Below are 22,328 nucleotides of genomic sequence, written 5' to 3'. Positions count from 1 at the left end.
TATTGCTATTCTTTAGTGCCATGTGTTACACCCCATTAATGATAATTTAGAACACAAATATCAGACACAAAGCGCGCAGGCCAAATCTGGCCCACCATCTCAATTTATGTTGCCCTTTATAGCAATTCACCATTTTAATCAAGAATGATAAACCGGGACACTTAATTACTAGATGTGATTGTGGTGTAGTTTTGCAATTAAACTTGCGTTCTTTTGAAAATTCTCAGTTAATAAATGTGGTGTTGCACGGTGGCGCACACTCTGTCGTATATTTTTTCCACCAATTTGCGACAATTATACGTCTAGAAGCTACATAGGAATAATGATAAATCGACAACCCCCCCTCCCCCCGTGCGTTTTTTTAACAAAAAACGGTTTCAGACCCCTGATTTAGGACTTCGACTTTTAGAACTGGAACTTCTAAAATAAACTTTGGATATGTGTTTAGCATCCATTTCATCTATTTTTATTAGGCAAAAATAATATCCCAATAGAAGCCAAGTGGGGTCCTGGTCCACATATTTATTCTCTATTTTTTGCCATTGCTCAAACTGCATTTTTCATTTTTACGCAATGCCCACTACCAATGAAGATCTCATGCTCAGCAAGCAATGATTTAATTGAAGCTAGGGCTTACTTAAAGCTATTAAAAGAGCAGATTTAATAGCATTATGCAATTATGCAGCAAATAAAAAGCGACATATTCACACTGGGAAAACTGCCCTTTTTATATTTCTTCTGGGCATTTTCTAAAAGTTTCATCAGCGAATTAACATAACAAAACCTGTAATTCAGATGTTTTCAACCACGTATCAAGCGAGAAAAAAAAAGTATATTTAAAATAATGATTATAATAAATAGAGGTAATTAATTGTACTTTTTTTCCTTTACAGTCTAGTCAGCTTAATTTTACCTTTTCAGCTAATAATGAGAAAATAATTTTTGTGCTCTGGGGGTTAATGATATGTAACTGCAAGAGCTGCTAATTGCATGTTGCAAACCATTCATCAAAATTCCCATCTGTGCTACTTGATTATGTTTGCTAAATTATTGCTTTGAATTATCTTTTGTAAAGCAACTTTTGTAATTAGCTGGGCTCGCGCCTTGCTCTGGTTTTTCTATGCAAGGATATTCAAAGTTTGGCCATTTCAAGCAGACTTCATTTATTCTGTCAATTATACGGATGCAGAGTGTTCTTTTCTTCAATGCCAGGAAAAATACACACTTCTCCTTTATTTTGACAATCCGGGTAAAAGGAAAAGAGCGACTTGGTGAGCTTGTGTGTCAGCGCAAACACTGGGATCTGTGTGCTAATGGCTCCACATATCCAATGACTTCTATTAGTGTCATGCTGAGAATACAGCATTTGCTACTCTGCTTCTTTCAATCCAAATAATTCTATCTGACACATAGTAGGCTATTTAGATCTTGCTAAATTCCATGGTTGCAATAGGTTTTTCAGTATTTTAAAAAAATTGTTGTAAAATATCCTTTTATTATATCAAACATTTTGAGTTTTATCGCATATTATAGCCACCTCCAGTCCAGAGGTGAAAAAGCAGTAAAAATACTTACATTTGATTTTCTGTATCAAGCCTGATAAAACAGGGACACTTAGTCATAAATATGGGCACCTTGACTGTGGTAATCTTCTTATATTTGTTATCCATGACCTGCTTTCTTCTATAATTATGCTAATGAGCCTGAAGGGCTGTTGGGGCCGATCCCAAAGCCCCTCTGTGCTACAGATTCACAGGCTGTTACAGTGTGAAAAGAGGACTTCCCCCTTCCACTGTGTACTGAAACTTCATCTGCTGGATTATATCAGGCAGAGGGAGAGGGTGAATTAGTCTAACCCCAAGCAACAGCAAGGATGATCTCTGGGAACCACCCCACTAGCACTTTAAACACATTAGCGTAATTTTAAACATTGATTTTAGAAGGAAGAAGGCAATGGTTAACAAATTTAAGAAAATTACCATAGTCACTGTGCCTGGATCTAAGAGTAAGTGCCCCTGATTTATCCATTCTTGATTTTGATGGTAGATTTTGAGGAGTACTTCATAACTTCAGTGTAAAATATCCACCATATAAACACACACGCATAACTTCTGCATATTAATCCAAGAAGTCATGAGAGCTAGATAGATAAGATCAGTTATAAATGTCACCAATTGTTGATACAGAGCCAGGGTTTTGCATTGTTCATTGCAGCAGTGTTAATAGCATTTTCTAATGTTCTGCTAGTTACCCCACTAACAATATTTAAAATCTACCAAAAGATGAATTCTAAATGTATTCGGGAAGGTTTGGCAATGCTGGAACTTTAAAATCACTTTAACCATGACCTCCTGGAGGAGTTTCAACCATTAATATCTTAGAAAAAAGGGGGGGTCCTAATTTTTTTTTTTTATTTCATTTGTCCCACAAATTCTGTCTAGCTATATAGCCAAAAGTATACAGGCAGGTTTGTGTTGTTGAATTTGTATGCAAGTTAGAACTGGTATATTAAGTAACTGTAAATCCAAACAAAATTTATTTTTGTCCCTGGGACAATTGTATCTTCAAAAGTTTGGGTCGTCATGGAACTTTTGAAGAAAATCAACAATTAAAAAAAAAAAAAAAAAAGGCTGCAAATACTAGCAGCTTCTCTTCACCTTGATCCCGGCGCTGTCCGTCGCTAAGCTTGACACGCTGGGAAACTTATAAAATGTCATGCGCTCCAGGCTGCTAATTATGCACTTGCCACCTCCCTCTCTTAATAAAAAGTAATTTAAAAAGTTACGTGTTCCACAATAAGACCACTAAAACGAACAACTTTTCTTGCAAAAAATAAGCCTTTAACCATTTTTGTCAGCCGAAAAATAAAATGCTTCTGATGAGATGGTGATGCTAAAATTGAGAAGATTTTCTACAAATTAGTTTTTATTCACTAAAATTGGGAATAAATTAAAAAGCCATATAAATTAGGTATTTCCATAATCGTGGTGACCCATAGAATAAAAATAACTTATTGGGGTTCATTTACTAAGGGCCCATGGACCACACTTTCGTTGGACATCCTGAAGATTTCCATTTTGCGCCGCTGAGGCAGTTATTTAAAAGGGGTTTTTGGAGCACGCAATCAAATTTTGGCGCAATCGCGACAGAAATGGGGGGGGAGTGGGCCGTCAGACGATCCGACGAATTCGGACAAACCGCGGTATTTAACTTCAAAATTGTGTCGCAAGCCAAGCACTTACATGCACCGGGAGGAAGATGGTGAACTCCAGCGGACCTGAGCAGGGAAGCGACAGATGCAGGAAATGGGGCACACGATCTTAGTGAATCGTGGCACAGTGCATTCCGGACGAACAATGCACTTTCGGGAACTCTGAAGGACTGAGTAAGTAAATGTGCCCCATTATTTTTATGGTATGGTGAACGGCCAATAAAAAAGCGGAAAAATCTTACCATATGTACATATGCGTTTGACAATGTAAATGTGCTCTGGACAAAGCTCCTTTCATTCTATGCATGACCAAATGCTCATCCAGCAGTTTACCACCACATATACACTCTGGAGAATTTAGGTATCAAACTTTGTGGAACTTTTTTGTCATTTCATCCACTGTGATTGTTTTATTTTCCTCCCAAAATGAATGCATTGTCCAAAAATATTACAATTTGTAAACCACACCTTTAAAACATCTAAAAGGTTAACAAATTACTTAAAAGTGCTTTTTGATACATTGAGGGGTGTAGTTTCATAAAGGAGTAATTTACGAGTCTAGCTATTATTTAGGCCTCTCACAGTTGATTGAAAGTTGAGCAAGTTTTGTCGATTTTCCAAATTTTTTTTAAAAATGGCACCCAAATTCTGAGCCTCATAACATTCTAGTAAAATAAGTGAAATCTTAAAAAAATGCCAACATAAAGCAGTCATTTGTGAAATAAAAGTTATGAATTAATTTGGGTGCCATGACTGCTTCAAAAGTAGAGAATTTAGAACTTTGAAAATGAAAAATTTTTTTCACATTTTTGCCAAATTTCCATTTTTTTTCATAACTAAACCCAAAAGATATCATCCAAATTTAAAGTATACGTGTCACGATAAAACAATCTTAAAAACCCCTGGATATCTTAAAGTATTTCAAAGCTAAAACCACTTATAGTGACAGATTTGAAAAATGGGTCCGTGTCCTTTAGGCCAAAAGAGTCCTAGAGTCCTGAAGGGGTTAAGATATTAATGTTATTGTTGCATATGTGAGAGATTAGATAGTAAAAAGAAAAGATAGGTTCTTTGGGTTGATTCTTAAGTTGAATTTGTCGGAACTGGTATATTTAGTAAGTGTCACTCCAGACAATTTGATTTTATCTCTGTGACTATTGAATTTTCAAAATTTTGGGTTTTCTTGGGAATAAGAATTAACAGTAAGGCCTCAATGCAGCCACCAAACAGCCGATCAATGCAGCCAAGGGCTTAAGTTCGGTAAATTACAAGAATCCAGTGGGCATCACCAGAGGTCACACCTTTGTAGCTAGGGGTCGTCTGTAAGTCAGGTGTTCTTAAGTCAGATGTAGATGGTGTGCCACAGTGGCACCTGATGACTTGTGGTAACGTGTCATAACAGCTGTCCTGTACAGCACACTTCTCAACTGCTGGTTGGCTGTATGGGCTGTCGTAGTCAGATGCTGGCTACAGCGCAAAAGAAAGCGGGAGCCATGTTGAAGGTGAGTACTCTTTATTATGTTGCTAGCCTGCATTTGGTAGGAATATATAAAAAAAGAACATCTAGAACCCTATATTTAACTGTATTAACGATTTGGAGGAAAAGATGTTAACATATTTTACCTCAGCCTGAAAACTCTTCAAAACTGGAGCCACGACTTCACGGATTTCCTAAAAAATAAACAAAGAAATTATTAACCTTGTTGGTTAGAGAAACATCTGTAAAGATTATAATAATAGGATAATAAGCTGCTGCACTACATATGGGGAACAAGCGATGGCAAATGATAAAACTGGAATGACCCATACACATTAAAAACACTGCCATCCTGATCAGAATCGGATCCATTTTCTTTAAGTTGTTTGGTTATATTTACATGATCATACGATGTGCCGTAGATATGTCAGATGGCATGTTACTGTACAAAATTTTTTATCAGCACACATGCGAGGCAATAGTGAAATGTGTTTTTTTATGGATTAGATTGCTGCTGCCTTAAACGTAAGATATCTAGTAAGATTTCTTGTTTATATTGCATTTGTGTTGTATAAAACAGACACTATGAAAGTTATTTATTCTACACTAGCTCTTGCCCTGCCGATGATGGTCCCGCCAACCCTCCTGTGCAGACGGGTACATCAGACCGATCTGGCGGGTGACTGCACTGTTTCATTTCTATGCCAGATCCTACCTTGAGTAGAAATAAGCGTAGCCAGTGACTTTTCACCTTTGAGATGTCGCTGGCTGCAGCGAATTCTCTGGCGTGGGGACAGGAACACCCAGTCCCAGCCCACTGCCCTGCTGGCCATGCCCCCTACACGCCCCTCCATGCCCCCCTGGTGTCCAGGTGGCGGAAAGGCGAAAATAATCACAAGTGCTAGCGATATGCAAGCATTTGTGATTATTTAAGGGCTTCTATGCCACTTTACTGGCATAGAAGTCCTGATAACACCCCCCCTCCCTTCACTTTTTTTTTGTAATAAAAACTGGATACCAACCTTGATCTAACCTGCTTGTTTTATGTTATACAATAACATTAAACTTTATTGAATAACTAAAAGCCAATGTATAGTTTGCATACATTAAATATAAAATATAATATAATGCCACAGGAAAAAGGGATCTCATGAATTCCACCTAGAAACAAATTGCATCTGCAGTGAGTAGGTAAAGCAGGACTTGTAGTGTAATGTACTATACCTCAGGGACGTTCTTCTTGAACTCCCGGCTGAGTTCAATAAGCCGCTTGTGGGAATGCTCGCTCTCTTCCTGCCGCGCAGCCAGCTCCGACGCGAGGGAGTTCAGCTCTTTCTGCAACAAGAAAGGAATGGGGTTTTTGATTTGTAATATCATACATAACCCATACCATGTCCAAGTTTGCAAACTTTCAATTCGTGGAGACAGCTGCAATATTGACTGCGAACATGAATTATTTAAGGAAGAAAAGTATGTATTCAATGCAAAATCAGGACAGCTTTTAGATAATGAGAAGCTGCTATAATCAATATCCCTCAGTGAAGTTTCTTTCAAAGGATTTCAAGGGCCTTAGTTCACTGGTAACTTTTCTGAAGCTTTGCGGGATGCAATAACATGTTCGTAGGGATTTAATGTAAAGAAAGCTTGGCTGCCAGCTAATATATATCAACAGGAGGGAATGGATCCAGGCTAGACTTACTTATACTTAAGTGTTCATAAATAAGGCAGTTAAACATATATATGGCTTTTTAATTTCAGCACAATATGGGAAAATGAATGTGCCCACATACAGCAGACTGACCTCTGAGCGCTGTAGATTAAATCATAAGCGGTTCACTCTAAGTGCAAGTCATGCTCTCAGATACCAGGAGAGTTTCCAACATCCCTGCCTATATCGCTTTAATCAGCCGCTTACAAATAAAAAAGGGATATTCCCATATGATTGCAAAATGGGACTAAGCCAGTGGCACAGACTAAGATAAGTTTGCATATCTGGACTAAACACAAATAACGACTCTTAGACCAGCTTCATGTTTGGCATTAAGGTAAGGTGTTAACAGTACGGGAAAGTTAACTGGGATTACCCCGCAGTGGTGGCGAACCTATGGCACTGGTGCCAGAGGTGGCACTCAGAGCCCTTTCTGTGGGCACCCAGGCCATCACCAGAGAGGACTCCAGGTATCTTCCTGCAGTCCCAGAAAGCCCAGGACTTGCTGTGCACGGAGGCATTTTAAAGTGACAGGACTACCAAGGACTACTGGAGGAGTGGGAAGGTGTGGACAGATCTGGATTATCATTGTAGCTCCTGCTCCGGCCATGGCAATTCTTCCTGTTTATGGGACCCTTGAGGGAAGCTACAATGATCGTCCAAATTTCTTCTATTTTCTGCTTTATTGGTGTCCTCAGGGTGCCGGTATCAATGTAGGCTGTGACATAGAAGGGAGTATAAATCACAAATAAAATTTCTGCGTTGGCACTTTGTGATAAATAAGTGGGACTTGGTTGAAGTTTGGGCACTCTGTCTCTAAAAGGTTCGCCATCACTGCTATAGGGTATTGTACTTAACCTGTTAAACTTTCTTGTTCAGCATCCAACACCCTTAAGCAAAACCAGGAGTGTATAATAGACAGAGAAAAGAATATACTCGAGTATAGAAGAATATAAGCCGACCCGAGTATAAGCCGAGGCCCCTAATTTTACCACCTGGGAAAACTTATTGAATCGAATATAAGCTGTATATAGCAAGCAAGCCCACACTAGTATATGGCCAGTAAGCCCCCTGTAAAATATAGCCAGTCCCCTGTAGTATATAGCCAATCCCCTTTAGTATTAAGCCTGTCAGCACCCTGTAGTATATATTATTATTAATAAATTATTTATGTATCTTTTGGTTTATTGTTTTAACAAGGAGTTTTCATTTAACAATAAAAACGGCATTTGTATATGCCTTATTTTTAAATTGGGTTACGGCAGAAAAGGGTCCTCCTTTTCTTCTCTACACGGCCCGATAAGAATGAAGTCTTCTCGTTTTCTTGGGTGAAATACACATCTTTGAACCTCCGGAGGTCTTCCCGCTGGCAAGGACTTGGCAGCACCCTACTTGCATTCCAAGGTCTTGTGCCCGGTTACACAACTGCCAGAGGTGAGCACTTTATTTTAAAACGCGGACTCTCCCTTTTTTTACCTGCACCAGGAAGTGCTTGTTTTTTCTCTCTTCCTGTAGTATATAGCCAGCCAGCCCCTTTTAGTATATAGCCAACCCAATGTGGTATATAGCCAGCCCCCAGTTTGCCCAGCACATAAAAAATAAACTTACATACAAACCTTCCAGCACCCCAAATGCTCGCTGGCCGAGCGCATGGCTGTGTCTCTGTCCGCTAATACAGCAGAGAGAAGAAAGAAGAGGAGCCGCGGGGAGTCACAACGAGCATCGGGGAGTCGCGCAGAGCATCAGAAGCCCCGGAAGGTCAGTATGTAAGTTTATTTTTTAATTGACTTGTGTATAAGCAGAGGTGGGTTTATTCAGCACATTTTTTGTGCAGAAAAACTCGTTTTATACACGAGTATATATACGGTATAAAAAATTATGTGGTATCCTGTAGGCATTTCATTGTTATTTTAGTCAATGCTAGCAGACTATTTAGATTATATAATCATCATTTTTAAAGACCAGGCTTAGAATTGTTTAACACAAAATGTTATGTGCTGCCAAATGATACTTATTAGGAAAAATGCGTCTCCCTTACCAAAGGATTAAAAATATAGATTACACTTAAAGTGTAACTAAACCTTTGAAGCCATTTTTTAACAGTTTCGGCAATGAATAATACATGATAATAGTAAACTTTGTAATATGAACTGCTCAAAAAAATAAAGGGAACACACAATGAGGGGAATTTAATATGGCTTCCTGACCCGATTCTGAAGTAGACAAATACAGTCTGGACCTTCTGCCTCATTTATTATCGCTGTGCGCCAAAAGTAATAATTTTATTTCTTAGAGCACATATAGCACTGCCATGCGCCAAATGAATTACGTCCCTGCACCACATTAATCTATTACAGTATGGAAACCAACAGCTAGTCGGCAACACAACACAGGTAATAAATTCCCCTCAGTGTAACTCCTAGTCAATCACACTTCTGTGAAACCAACCTGACTAGTAATGAATCAACACATCAATTTCACCTGCTGTTGTGACAATAACATATAGAAATTATTGGCAGGCATTGGTAGGTGGTGACCACAGACAATTTCTCATTTTCTTATCATTTTTGGCTATTTGTTTTGCATTTTGTCAATACTATGACCGATAAGAGGTAAAATAAGGTGGTGTCTACAACCCACAGAAGTTGCCCAGGTCTCTGTTGCCCAAACGCCACGAGGGTAGTATGAGGACCCAACAAGCACAAGTCGGTGTTATGCTTACAGCCCAACCATGTGCAGGGTAATTGGCATTTGTAAGAGAACACCAATAGAAACATATTTGACATTGGTGTCCTGTGCTTTTCACAGATGAGAGCAGGTTCACATCAAGCAAGTAATAGACGTGACAGAGTTTGAATATTTTGCTGTCTGCAACATCCTCCAACATGACCAGGTTGGCCAGTTATGGTGCTGGAAGCCATGTATTTAAAGGGCCACAAAGCCCTCCATTTGCTGTAGTGTGTCAAGTGTTCCTGCATGATTAAGGCATTGATGCTATAGAGTAGCCCCTCCATTCCCCAGACCTTAATCCGATGGAGCTCATCTGGGACATCATGAGGCATTTCCACTGAAGTTGGATCAGCCTGAAATTTGATTTTCCACCTTGATTATCATTGAATATAATTCCAAGTCCAGACTTCCATGATATATTAATTTAGATTTTCAATTTTTTACTCTGAAACCCTCCTAAAGTCTGTTCACTTCAGACAGTTAAGCAGGATAAATATGAACTCTTTCCATACCTAGAACATATTTTTATTAATGATTCAGCTCTCTGAGGAGACAATACAGCATAGAAGTATTTTTAAAAGTTTACAATTATCGTCTGCACTATTGATTTCTGCAATTCTGTTGAACACTTTAAGGAAAACATGCAAAAGTTATCAGACATCTTTCCCAATACCGGAGGCTATAGACAATTCAATGAATGCAATCTTCTTAATTAACTACTGGGAGATTTTATGTCCAAGAGTAATAAAGAGATGTCTATCAAAGTAAAATGTATTTTAATTGGGGTTTGAGATATGTGTGAGTTCTCACCAAAACCAGTGCTGAAAAATCCTGAGTGCTATGTCACCATGAATAGTATTACTAAAAAGTTACTAAAAAGTGTAAATATCAATATTGATCCTGGGTGGAAGCAATCTTAGTTTACCAAGCAACCGTTCTGCTTGTGCCATTTGGCAGGTGAATCACAGTTAGTTCTGGATTTAACTATTCTATTTGTATACAGTTCGTTCTGGATTTATCTATTCTATTTGTATACATTTTATTTTGCTAAGGAATCTTTTTGTAAAGATATAATTTTCTCTATGGGATTAGATGTATTTGCGTGGGTTTCCTTCGGTTTCCTCCCACACTCCAAAAACATGCTGGTGGGGTGTTTAGATTGTGAGACCCATGGGGACAGGGACCACTTTGTCATGCTTTGTGCAGCGCTGCATAATCTGCAGGCGTTATAAATAAAGACTTATCATAAAAACATTCATATTTTGGTAAGGGTAAAAAACAAGAAATCAAGAAGAAAAACAAGAAAAGCGTGAAAACAATTAGTCCATTTTTCAAAACTAGAACTAAGGCAGAATCCTAATATAAAACTGTTTAGATAATCGCTGCATTTCAGCCACATATTCAATTATCCTCCAGACACTGGATTGTTGAAAGGCTTTTTCTGGAGGGTGTTTGTGTGGTTCCAGACTTCTAGGGTAGAGCAGCAAGCACATTGTATTGTTATGACTGACCATTAGACAGCACACAACAGCCTCACACATCTGTCTGCTGTTTTATGTAACCTAATTGGGACATTAGCAATTAGTGGTGAAGATCAAAGCCGATCACGTGCATTCACTTTGTATCACTCTCAGGATCATGATGCCTGTTGTAAGGAGGCTAAAACAAGGACCAATATTCCAGATATAATTGGCTGCATTAGACTACTAATGGAAGATGACCCCGGGGAGAGACTAGAAAGACAAGTCGGCAGTCTCTTATATCAAACATGAGCAGAAAGCAGGAAATAATACATGCTGTTACTAGTGCCATGTATGATTATCACTCTTTGTTAATGAACACATTCTGAAGAGACTCTAATGGGATGTGGTATCATGACAACTAGGTGGGATAAAGTACTTGTGATGTTTCTTGGAAAATATATACATTTAAGAGTTAGTTGTCTCTTAGAGAGCAGAAAGAATCATTGAGATGACATCTCCTTTGTATACTGGAAGGTTATGGGCAGTTTGACAACAAAAGATGTAAAAAAAAGAGCCATGTTTGTATTTTATAATAATTCAAATATTATTGTCTAGTAATTAAATCTAAGTAATTAAGCAAAAATGTAGAGCTGAAACAAAGGTTAGTATTGACTCAGTGCCATCAATAGAATTCAATTGGAAATTAATTTGAATATTATTCCTTTAAAAACATCAAAAGGATTCTCAAACCTGGAAAATGGGATATAACCTAATGGACTGGAAATGGTTCAACCTCTTGGGGCTCATTTACTAAGGGTCGCACTGCTCATTTTCGTCAGACTGCTCCTTTTTTCAGGGATTACAGGGCTTGTACAGGTATTGAACTAGTGTATGCACTCGGATTTTGGTGCACACCATCCTTTTTTGCCGCAGCTGCGCTAGCTTCCATGCAACACAAATTTGTGGGCGTGCCGTTGGATGATCCAACTGATTCGGACTGAGTGTGGGATTTTACTTTCAAATTGTGTTGCAAGCCCCAGCACTTAGATGCACCACTAAAAAGATGGTGAACTCTGTCAGACCTGAGCAGGGAGCAACATATGTAGGATATTAGAGTCTTATACTAATTGGGGCACATTTACTTACCTGGTCACTGGGAGAGGAACATAATAATAAATAATAATAACTTAAGAGGTTAATGGCAGTTTTTGGAAATCACACCAATACTCTGACAATATTATGCCATATTTCTAGTTCCCCTACTGATAAGAAAATACAGGCAGTCCCCAAGTTAAGTACACCAGACTTACAGACGAACCCTAGTTACAGACGGACCTCTCTGCTAATTGTGACCTCTGATATAGCACTCTGGATGCTTTACTCAAGTCTCAGGCTGCAATGATCAGCTATAAGGTGTCTGTAATGAAGCTTTATTGATAATCCCTGTTCCCATGACAGCAACCAAATAAATTTTGTCTGGAGTTACAATTATAAAATATACAGGTACAACTTACATACAAATTCAACTTAAGAACAAACCTAAAGACCCTATCTTAAAGGGGTTATCCGGGTTTAAAAATTTTTTTATGGCCGGGCTGGGGAGGGCTAGTTAAACATAATAAACATGGACTTACCTCCTCCGGTGCTGCCGATGTCCCGCGCCGCGGTCACTTCGATCCGTGCCCCTGTAAACAAACAGGGGCACGGAAGCTGCGCACAGGGAGCTTCCGGTCCGCGATGTGGACGGCTCCTCCCATCCGTCCCTATCTCTCAGCGTTGTAAGCACTGGGAGATGGTGCGCATGGGAGCTTCCGGCCGTCCGGAAGCTCCTTGTGCGCCCTTGTACTGAAACCGGCGCACGGAGAAGACGGGCCGCGGCGCGGGACATCGGCAGCACCGGAGGAGGTAAGTACATGTTTATTATGTTTAAATAGCCCTCCCCAGCCCGGCCATAAATAATTTTTTAAACCCGGATAACCTGAGGACCTAACGTAACCTGAGGACTGCTTGTATATCATAAAGACATGCATAAACCTTTATAACAGAAAAGGCCCTTTAAGACTGCAGCTGAAATATAAAAGCTATCCTTTGTTTTTTGCTCATACTGTGAACATGTCCAGTATCTGACAGTGATGACACCAGATCCGGACCATGCCCTTGAGCGGTACTCACAATGTGAATCTAAGGAACATATTACACCAGCTACTCTAACAGATCATACCTGCCCATTGCTCAAACCAAATAATAATAATCAAATTATATGTAGTAATTTTAGCACAATAAACGAATTGGTATATTGAATTAGTTTTTTTTTTGTAGGCATGAACCAAAATCACCCATTAAATATGTGAATATTATTTCAGGCAACGGAGTTCCCTTAAAAAAAAGTAATAAAATAGTCTTAGTTCACACTGGCTTCATTGCTTCCAATGAAATATTACGATCCTTTACAAAGCAGATCATGTAAGATACCATTGAGTTATAAGAGGTAGGGCAGGTTTCTGTATTTAATATATGTTTTATTGAAAAAGATTGAAAGCAAGTGTAAGGAGAGTCTAGTCTTAGAACGCACTAATCATTTCGATACCTTATAAGGAAACATACACTTAATTTAAAAATTGTATCTTATGGCACGGTCAAAAATAATAGCTGAATATCATTGAATGAAGCTTTTTCATCAAATTAATCAGATATTTTAAATAATTATGTGTTATATCTTCACATAAATATTACATTTTTAATATTATTACATTCAAATTTTTTAGATGTCCAAACAAACCACAACTCTACCTAAAATTATAAAGGAGGGATCGGCATAACATGTAAATTAGACTGTGCCTTGTGAGCTTCTTTTAAAGAAAATCTACCACCAGGATGAAGGATTGTAAACCTAGCATACTGACATACTGGTGTGCGCCCCCCTCTAGCAGGATCCACTCTTCTTTAAGCTTCCTATGTCCTTGTTTTTAGGGGCTCCAGGCTCCCATTAACATCTATGGAGCCCCGAGCCCGTTTACGCTAATTTGCATAATATAAAAAACCTTTTTTTGTAAAAACAATGGCATAAGAAGCTAAAAGAAGAGCGATCATGGCAGAGGGGGCACACACCAGAATGTAAGCATGGTTTACGTTCCAAGATCCTGGTGTTAGATGTCTCTTAAGTATATAAATTGCTTTTCATAACTGTCATATCTTTCAGCAGTTTTTGCATTTTTCACTGTCGCAAAATCACAATTTTAAACATAAAATATTACTAGTTTTATATTACTAATATACTATACTATTACTAATATTATTAGTTTTACCACAGGTCCTTTGTTTGCAGTTGGTGACCAGCAGCAATCTGCACATGATTTATAAGTATAGAATAAGCCTTGGTATAGATGAATAAAATATAGTTTTCAAAAACCTATGAATCAATTCACTTAGTTCCCAGACTCCATAACATACTGCTGAAATGATTATTTAAATAGGTAAATGTAATTAATCCTGTCCTGAATAACTGCATAGACTTCTCCTGGCCAGTAGCCTTTGCACTTGAACTCGTTTACATGGCCAATCTGTCAGATAGCTCTGGAGGTGGCTAATCCTCTGGAGGCGGCTTATCTTCTGTGAAACAAAGAATCAGCCAAGATGAAATTCACCCTACCTGTTTATTCCTTCATGCGGAGTCAGGAGCCCCCTACACACATAATATATTCGTCCGGGCTCCTACAACCCTCTATAGGAGGTCAGCACAATGTTAATGGTGTAGTAGGGGAACAGAAGCCCTCTTCAATTACCCAGCTCCAGGCTTAGTAGGCTGGATAAGGACCCCTAGAAATACCCAAGAGCAAGCTGTTTACTCCTGCCCATCCCATAAATCCTTTAATAAGCCACATGCTTATTTATGGGCCTGTATTTTACTGTAGAAAACGGGAAAAAATATATATCTTGTTAATAACTGTTTAACAGAATGCAAAACACACAGAGGAATGATTGATTGATGGATTGATTGAACCTCACTAAATAAAGCAGTCTGAGGCAGGACGACACTTGAACTCAAAGAAGCTGCAAGATGCAGAGATGAAAGGGATGCGTCTCTGTAAAGGTTTAAAATAATAGCGTGGATGCAGATGGTTTTATATTTTTTTGTTTTGCATCTAATTGCAATCAACAGCAGACATCTGACACATTGACAGCATCAGCAAAATTGCTGCTGAGAGCACAGAATCTTTGTCTAAAAATAATCAGCCATTCTGTGCACCACTGTTTGTTATAATGGTAATCGATGCTGGAGGCTTTGAATTCCATCAATGTATAGATCTGTTCTGTTCTGCCTGGTGATTGTGTTCTGCACACACATACTCTCCCCGCTGAAGACAGAGCAGACGCACTGTGTGATTAAGATAAGCTCAGATTCTTTTCATACATTCCTTATCAGTTCTAATTCTCCACCAGCCAGAGATGTTTCACAGCGGTTAAAGATTAGTTCAGCTTCTCAGACGCCAAATCTGAGGGGTATTGATCAATAAATCAAATCAGGGCCAATCAATGGTCCAATAAGAAGAGTCTAGCCAATGCATTATTAGTGGCGCCCACAGAACAGGAGCTTTCATCAAAACATTGCTTTTCTGGCTCCTTTCCAGAAGCTGGTCTGGCTAATAGACTCCCACAGCAGTGGAGCTTCATCCCAGCAGAAGAGCAATAAATTTCTCATCAAACAGCCGATAGAGAGACAAGATGAACATCTGTTTTGCTGCAATGAAACCCTGTGTTCTCCAGGATAAAATGCTACCTGCAAACCAGGTCTGACAGACCACCCCAAAGGCAGACTCCGTCCACACGCGGTGCGGCTCTTTGTATTTGCCAGTTATTTCAATCCGTTAATTTAAGGTGACTTTGTATTCTTCACAGCTGCCTCTACAGCTTTATCAAAACATATTCCGACTCAGTCGATATTAAGAACCATCCAGGGATCCCATGCTATGAAGGCAATTTTATGATACCCATTATGTGGCAATGCAACTTCATTAAAAGCTGTTTATTCCCTCTAAGCATTGTAAAGTACTATCCCTCAGCCATGAAGGATAGTCCTCCTGAAGACCCAAGACTGAGCAGGCCTTTCTTTTAAAGAGAATTTCCCTGTAATACGTCTTTTCCGGCAAGACAAGAAATCGCTGTGCTTTATTTAACAACTAAGCGCTTGAAGATTTTTACAGTCATCTGACTGATGGTTACGGCAGTCATCTCTGTAACCTTTAAAGCACCACAAATTTATGTCTTTTGTTGGACTTCTGAAATCTGGGAGCTGAGTAATAATGCAAAAACAAATTTAAAAAAATCAGCTTTGCTTGAGAGATCACAGCGACAAAAGGCTAAAAAATTATGAGATTAGTAACTGTTTCCTACTAAACATTAGTATTGTATTGCTACATATTCCTCAGACATCTACTATTAACAGAAAGAGTTACAGTCGTGTATGAAATTTTGATATAATGACAAAATCACTTGATATAACAATTCAGAATATCACTGAAGACAATGGGGTAGATTTACTTACCCGATCCATTCACAATCCAGCGGCGCTTTCTCTGCGGTGGATTCGGGTCCGGCCGGAATTCACTAAGGTAGTTCCTCCGACGTCCACCAGGTGGCGCTGCTGCGCTGAAGTTCCCCAAGGACCACAGGAATGCACTGAAGTTCACCGGCCTATACCTAGTGAAGGTAAGCGAGAGTTTCCAGACACTTTATTTTTTTTTTAAATGCGGCGGTTTTTCCGAATCCGTCGGGTTTTCGTTCGGCCACGCCCCTGATTTCTGTCACGTGCATGCCAGCACCGATGTGCCACAATCCGATCGCGTGCGCCACAATCCCAGGGCAATTCAGGGAAAATCGGCGCAAATCGGAAATATTCGGGTAACACGCCGGGAAAACGCCAATCGGGCCCTTAGTAAATGACCCCCAATGTCTTCAAGCATGCACGATTTTAGAGGGCAAGCATCACTTCACAAATGTAAGTCTAACTTTAACAATGCCTGATTACAAAATCTAGAGGTGGTGGATGTAAAATTAAAAAAAAAAAACCCTGTACTTACCTTCTCTGTTGCTCACAGAACTCCTGCACCACCATAGCCGTGTCCCTCTCCGTTTACAGGGGCAGGCATGCTTGGCTCTGACAGCACTGGGAAAGGGGACCGATGGCCGTGGCAGGCAAGCAGAAGTGCAAGAGACTGGGAGTGTGAAAGAAGGTAAGTACACTTTGTTTTTTTACAGACCCCCAGCCCACCTCTAGATTTTTTAAATAAAGTCAGACAACCCCCTTAAATGTATTTTCCAGTATATTGAAAGAAGTCTATTATTTAGATAAATAGTCAACCTTAGTTTTGGCTTTGTTCTCCTGTCTATTTTTCTATTCTGCTTTTCTGATGGACAGGTATGTCTTAGGAGTTTTGCCTTTTTAATAAATCTGAGTTAAGGATTTTATTGAACAAAAGTCGCTTTTGCAACTTTAAAGGACATCTACCATCAAGTTACTGATGGTAGACAAGTCCTACTTAAAGGCTTCCTGCAAAATCCTTCTTCTTAGAACTTATTTTATTATAACCCTGTACCCTGTAATTTCAGCGATATATAGTTATAAAAATTATGGTAATCAGTCTGGGTCGCTCCTGCTTAAAATTAACCCCTTCCCGACATTTGACGTACTATTACTGCAGGGCGGGAGGAGTGTTCCCGCAAAATGCAGTAATAGTACGTCAAGCTTCTGGTGCCGGCTCCTGAACGGAGCTGGCACCAGAAGCTGCGGGTGTCGGCTATATATTAGCGGGTGTTAACCTCTAACACGCCGCGGTCGCGCTGACCGCAGCGTGTCAGGGGCATTTCGCTGGAATCGGACCCCCCCCTCCCCGCAGCGCTTACCGGGAGGGGTCCGCTGCTCCGATCGCATCCCGGGACTGCCAGTGCCCGGGGCTGCGCCATCTGCTTCCGGGGAGCCGGGTCCTGCCTTCTGGCTCAGTGTGCTCAGTGTGGTCACATAATACAGTGTAATACATCTGTATTACACTGTATTAGGTGAAGAATAGCTTGAACAAGTGATCAGTGGATCACTTGTTCAAGCTAACCTGTAAAAGTAAATAAAAAAAGTAAAAAACACTAATTAAACACACTAATAAACACATCTAATAAAGTGAAAAAACCTGAAAATCACCAAAATACCCCACATATTTGGTATCACCGTAACAATCTGTACAATAAGTCAGAAACATTATTGGACCTGTACGGTGAACCCCGTAACAACAAAAAGCGAATAACTCGCCAAAAATGTAAATTTCCATAAAATCCCTTCACAAAAATGTTCCAAAAAGCGATAAAAAAAAGTTATGTGCACCAAAATGGTACCACTGAAAAGGACAACTCAACACGTAAAAAATAAGCCTTAAACCAGCTCTGTCAACCAAAAAATATTAAAGTTATATCTTCGAAAAGATGGCGATGCAAAAACAAATGAGATTTTCTTCATATTCGTTTTTTCCTGTAAAATTGTAAAATATATAAAAAACTATATAAATAAGGTATCACCGTAATCGTAGTGATCTATAGAATAAAAATATTATAGTATTTTTAGTGTACGACCCCCAAAATATACAAAAAAAAGAAACCCAAAATTGACAATTTTCTTTTCCTCCATACATTAAAGAGTTAATAAAATCTCATCAAAAAGCTACAGACCCACTAAAATTAAGTATTTGTAAAGTGCATCTCATGTCGCAAAAAATAAGCCCTTATATGTCCAAATTGCCCAAAAAATAAAGGTTGTAAAGCCATTATAAAATGACAATGCATAATCTGCTCTGAACGGCGCAGCTCCCCCCTCAATGCCCTGGCGTGTGCCCATACAGCAGGTTACCACCACATATGGGGTATTGTTATACACGGAAGAGATTGGGTATCAAATCTTGTGGCGAGTTTTGGTATTTTATCCACTGAGAATTTGTACATTTTATGAAAAACACATTTATTTAGTAAAAAAAAAATTAATTTCAAAATTGCATCCGATTTTGTTTTAACCCCTGTAAACCAATTAAAGAGTTAACAAACTTCATAAAAGTTGTTTTACGTACGTTGAGGGGCGTAGTTTCTATAATGGGGTAATTTATGGGGTTTTACTTTTATATAGGCCTCTCAAAGTGACTTCAAACCTGAGCAGGTCCCTCAATAGCAGGATTTTGATTTTTTTATGAAAATGTGAAACATTTCACCTGACGTTCAAAGCCCCATAATATCTTACAAAAATGATAGTATGTATAAAAAACCACGGAGGTATAAAGTAGATATTGTCTTGATGATGTGCCAGTAGGCGCGAAACGGCTCGTTGTCAGGCCCCGCTCCTCCCTGTACTATGCACCCGGAATAAAGTATCTTCACAGCATTGGTGAGTGCCGCTTATCCTTTCTTCTTTTACTGGACAGTAGACATTCGGTGAATGTTAGTTATTACATTTTTTGATGTTATGACTCATGTGTGGAAAAAGTAGAACATTTTGAATTTCGAAAATTGAGAATTTTTCCAAATTTTCACCAAATATCTGATTTTCTCATAAATAAATGCAAAACATAGCACCAAAATTTTTTAACTAAGTACAATGTGTCACGAGAAAACAATTTCAAAATCACTTGGATATATTAAAGTGTTCCAAAGTTACAACCATTTATAGTGACACAGGGCAGATTTGAAAAAATGGGCCGTGTCAGGAAGGTGAAAAGTGGCTTCGGTGTTAAGGGGTTAATTCACTCCCCCCGCACTCATCCAGTCCCCCCGGACCCTGATGTCACTGTCTCTCTGCAATGTGTACAGTCGGGACCAGGATGGACCAGGCAGAACTGGAAGAGTAATGGGAGTGAATAATTTATAAACAGGGGCGCTCAGACTGATAAGCATAATTTTTATAACTCTGGTGCGGTTATAATAAGAAGTTCTAAGAAGCGGATTCCTGCAGGAGCTTGTAAATAGGACTATCTGATGGTAGATGTCGTTTAACATATGGAAAAGGGTAATAACTCAGGGAACACTGCAGAGAACTAGAGAGAAAACTTTGAAGGGCGGGTATCTTAGGTGCAAAAAAACCAGCAACAGTGCGCACCATAAAAAAAGAAAAAAAAAGCCAAAACTAAGGTACATGTGTCCCAATGTGTCATTAGTGTGAGTATTAAAGGGACACTGTTACCAGATTTTATCCCTTTAAATTACTAGCACACTCAGGTAGGGTATGAATCTTAGTAAATGAGCAGGGAGAAGTCATATTGGCCAGAGATGAGACAAGTTTAGAGACTATAGGGAGAGTGACACTACAGCCGTCCTTATCTTCAGTTCTGTAGTACCGGGAAACATGAATTTTTGTGTCATATTAAAGATAGGAATCTCATCTTTCAGACTGAATCAGGCTTGTGGTTCTGTAAGGCACAGAACCACAGCAACAAGCAGTTAAAACATTGATGTATTGATTGAAGCATAAAAACATTGATGTAAATGTCAGATGCAGATAAAGATCCAGTTCCCGCCTTTTTCTTTAAATATACCTGTATGTTTACCCTGCTTACCTGCCGTTCTTCCTTATTTAACCGATTTGAAATTAGTTTTCCCTCCTGTGTCTACTGACAACAGTGAGATAAGGAACATAATAAAGTGTGTAATAACTTAACTCTTTACAGGCAGTCACAGGATAGTCTAATCACCCCAGAAAGCTGAAGGGAAACATTCTCTCAGTATGAAAAGTTAGTTATCCTTATCTGTCTCAAGGGGACAACAGAAGTTGCTTTACTCTATGAAATATATTACAAAGTTTACAGTTATCACCAGCACTATCCGTTTATGAAAAAAAATGCTTCAAAGTTTTAGATACTCTTTAAAGTGGTTCCTTCCTTCCTCTGCCAAAAAAGTAATCTAGCAGGACCACATAGTGTTATATGAACAATCCATACTAAAGGCTTGTATATTCTACACAGCACAGATGTCATGCAAAATAAGAAAAATCTATGATCAGGATGCCCAACCACAAAGGTATAAATATTCACCTTACAAAATTTGGAACCAATCACATAGAATTACTGGAAATCATCATAATTATTGTCCTTTTATTCCTATAAATATTAGGCCAAGTATACCTAAACGAAAGCCAAGTTTATCATTTATCTCCCTGCTCTGAAAAATGCTAAAAATTCATAAGGGATGAAAGGTCAAAAAAATGTATTCACAATTCCCTTTGGTCTAGATGGCAATGTTCCTGTCTTCCTACCAAGCAACATTTGAACTAAGAGGCCACAGTAATAAAGCTGGAGCACCGGGTCAACTTTTTTTTAAAGTTTAAAGAATCATTATGGCTTCTAAATGACAATTCAAGTGTGCCGGTCATATCTGTGCAAGCCGTTAATTAACACCGGGCCCTAAAACAAGGTAGATAGATGAGCATTTTAATGAATAGTTAATATTTAATCTGTTAAAATATTCAATACCCACTAAATAATTGGAAAGAGCTTCTCAGAATATCCTACATGCGTAATAATTTTGGATATGGATCATTTCAATTTGGGTCATTTTCAAAGAATCATATAACCATAAAATAGTAACGAGAAAAACTATTGGGATGATTTATAAATAGATGTCCACGAGAATTGAAGAGCGTTTTCTTGAGAGGGCAGTTTTTTACATTCTTGTATACATGTGACTTGGATATAAGTTGCCCCCTCCTCAACGGAATGAAATCAACTAATTCTTACTTTCATTTCATATTTTGACACTTTTTTGTGCAGCTCCCTAAGCAACATAAAAAAGCCAGGCAGAGAAAGCCTTAACTGCCTTGTTATGTAAATTAGTTGGTATTGTGCAAGACACTTTGATAAATTTTAGACCGATGTGTTTTAAATATATTTTAATATTTAGAGGAAGATTTTCTGCACAAATAATCTTTCTTTAACCCATTCCCAGTCAGGCATTTCTGGAAATTTTGACGCATTATTGGCCAGAGCAATTTTGATATGAAGAAATAGATGTAACAGATAAACATGTGAAGAGTTTATAGATACCACATAATCATATGTTCACATAAATAAATCACCATAAGATCATTAAAAAAAGATGTTTTTCAGCTATATTTATTAGTACAATCACAATCTGTATAATATAGCGATTAAATAGATTAAAACATAAAGGCACCCATAAAACCTGGGGATGCTTTGCATTTGTCTGGATTAACAGTTGACAGTATGGACCACCATGCAACTTTGTGACAAACACAAATTCTGAAAAAAAAAATGCATTTAAAAATGCAATAAAGAATAATTTTTTTTACAATAAAACTCACATCTAAATACACGGGGTAGCCAAATAATTTTTGCAGAAAATTGCACTGAGGTTCACACAGATAATATATTATTATTATTATTATTATTATTATATATGCCTTACACAATGGAATCCAAATATATATATATATATATATATATATATATATATATATATATATATATATAAACCAAGCTAATGAGATAACAAAAGTCATTTTTAAATGCGCCAAGCCGTGCAATAAAGGATGCTTCTGCAGTTTATAAGAATTTGAGTGAGAGCGCCATAGCATAGGTGTAAATAAAGGAGGATGGTGTGAAATAAAAACTTTATTCATGAATGTGTGTGTTTTTTGTGTTACATATAACTTTTGGACAATTTTGGGGTCACTGTTAATATGTAAAATACCAAAAGAACCAG

The 22,328-nt window shown here is 38.4% G+C and overlaps 1 protein-coding gene across 2 annotated transcripts in view; it reads right to left on the bottom strand.

Annotated features, from left to right (window-relative positions):
- Positions 1-22,328, bottom strand: part of CUX2 (cut like homeobox 2) — a 230,498-nt gene that overhangs the window by 124,435 nt on the left and 83,735 nt on the right. For both annotated transcript variants that reach the window (XM_072142885.1, XM_072142893.1), the window contains exons 2-3: positions 5,913-6,023; positions 4,835-4,882 (exon numbers count right to left, since the gene is read on the bottom strand). In XM_072142885.1, the coding sequence (XP_071998986.1) occupies positions 4,835-4,882; positions 5,913-6,023 (159 nt within the window). The remainder of the gene's footprint in view (positions 1-4,834; positions 4,883-5,912; positions 6,024-22,328) is intronic.

This window comes from Engystomops pustulosus, chromosome 1, assembly GCF_040894005.1.
Source record: "Engystomops pustulosus chromosome 1, aEngPut4.maternal, whole genome shotgun sequence".
In the NCBI taxonomy this organism is placed as follows: domain Eukaryota; kingdom Metazoa; phylum Chordata; class Amphibia; order Anura; family Leptodactylidae; genus Engystomops; species Engystomops pustulosus.
This window is presented reverse-complemented; position numbering and strand designations above follow the sequence as displayed.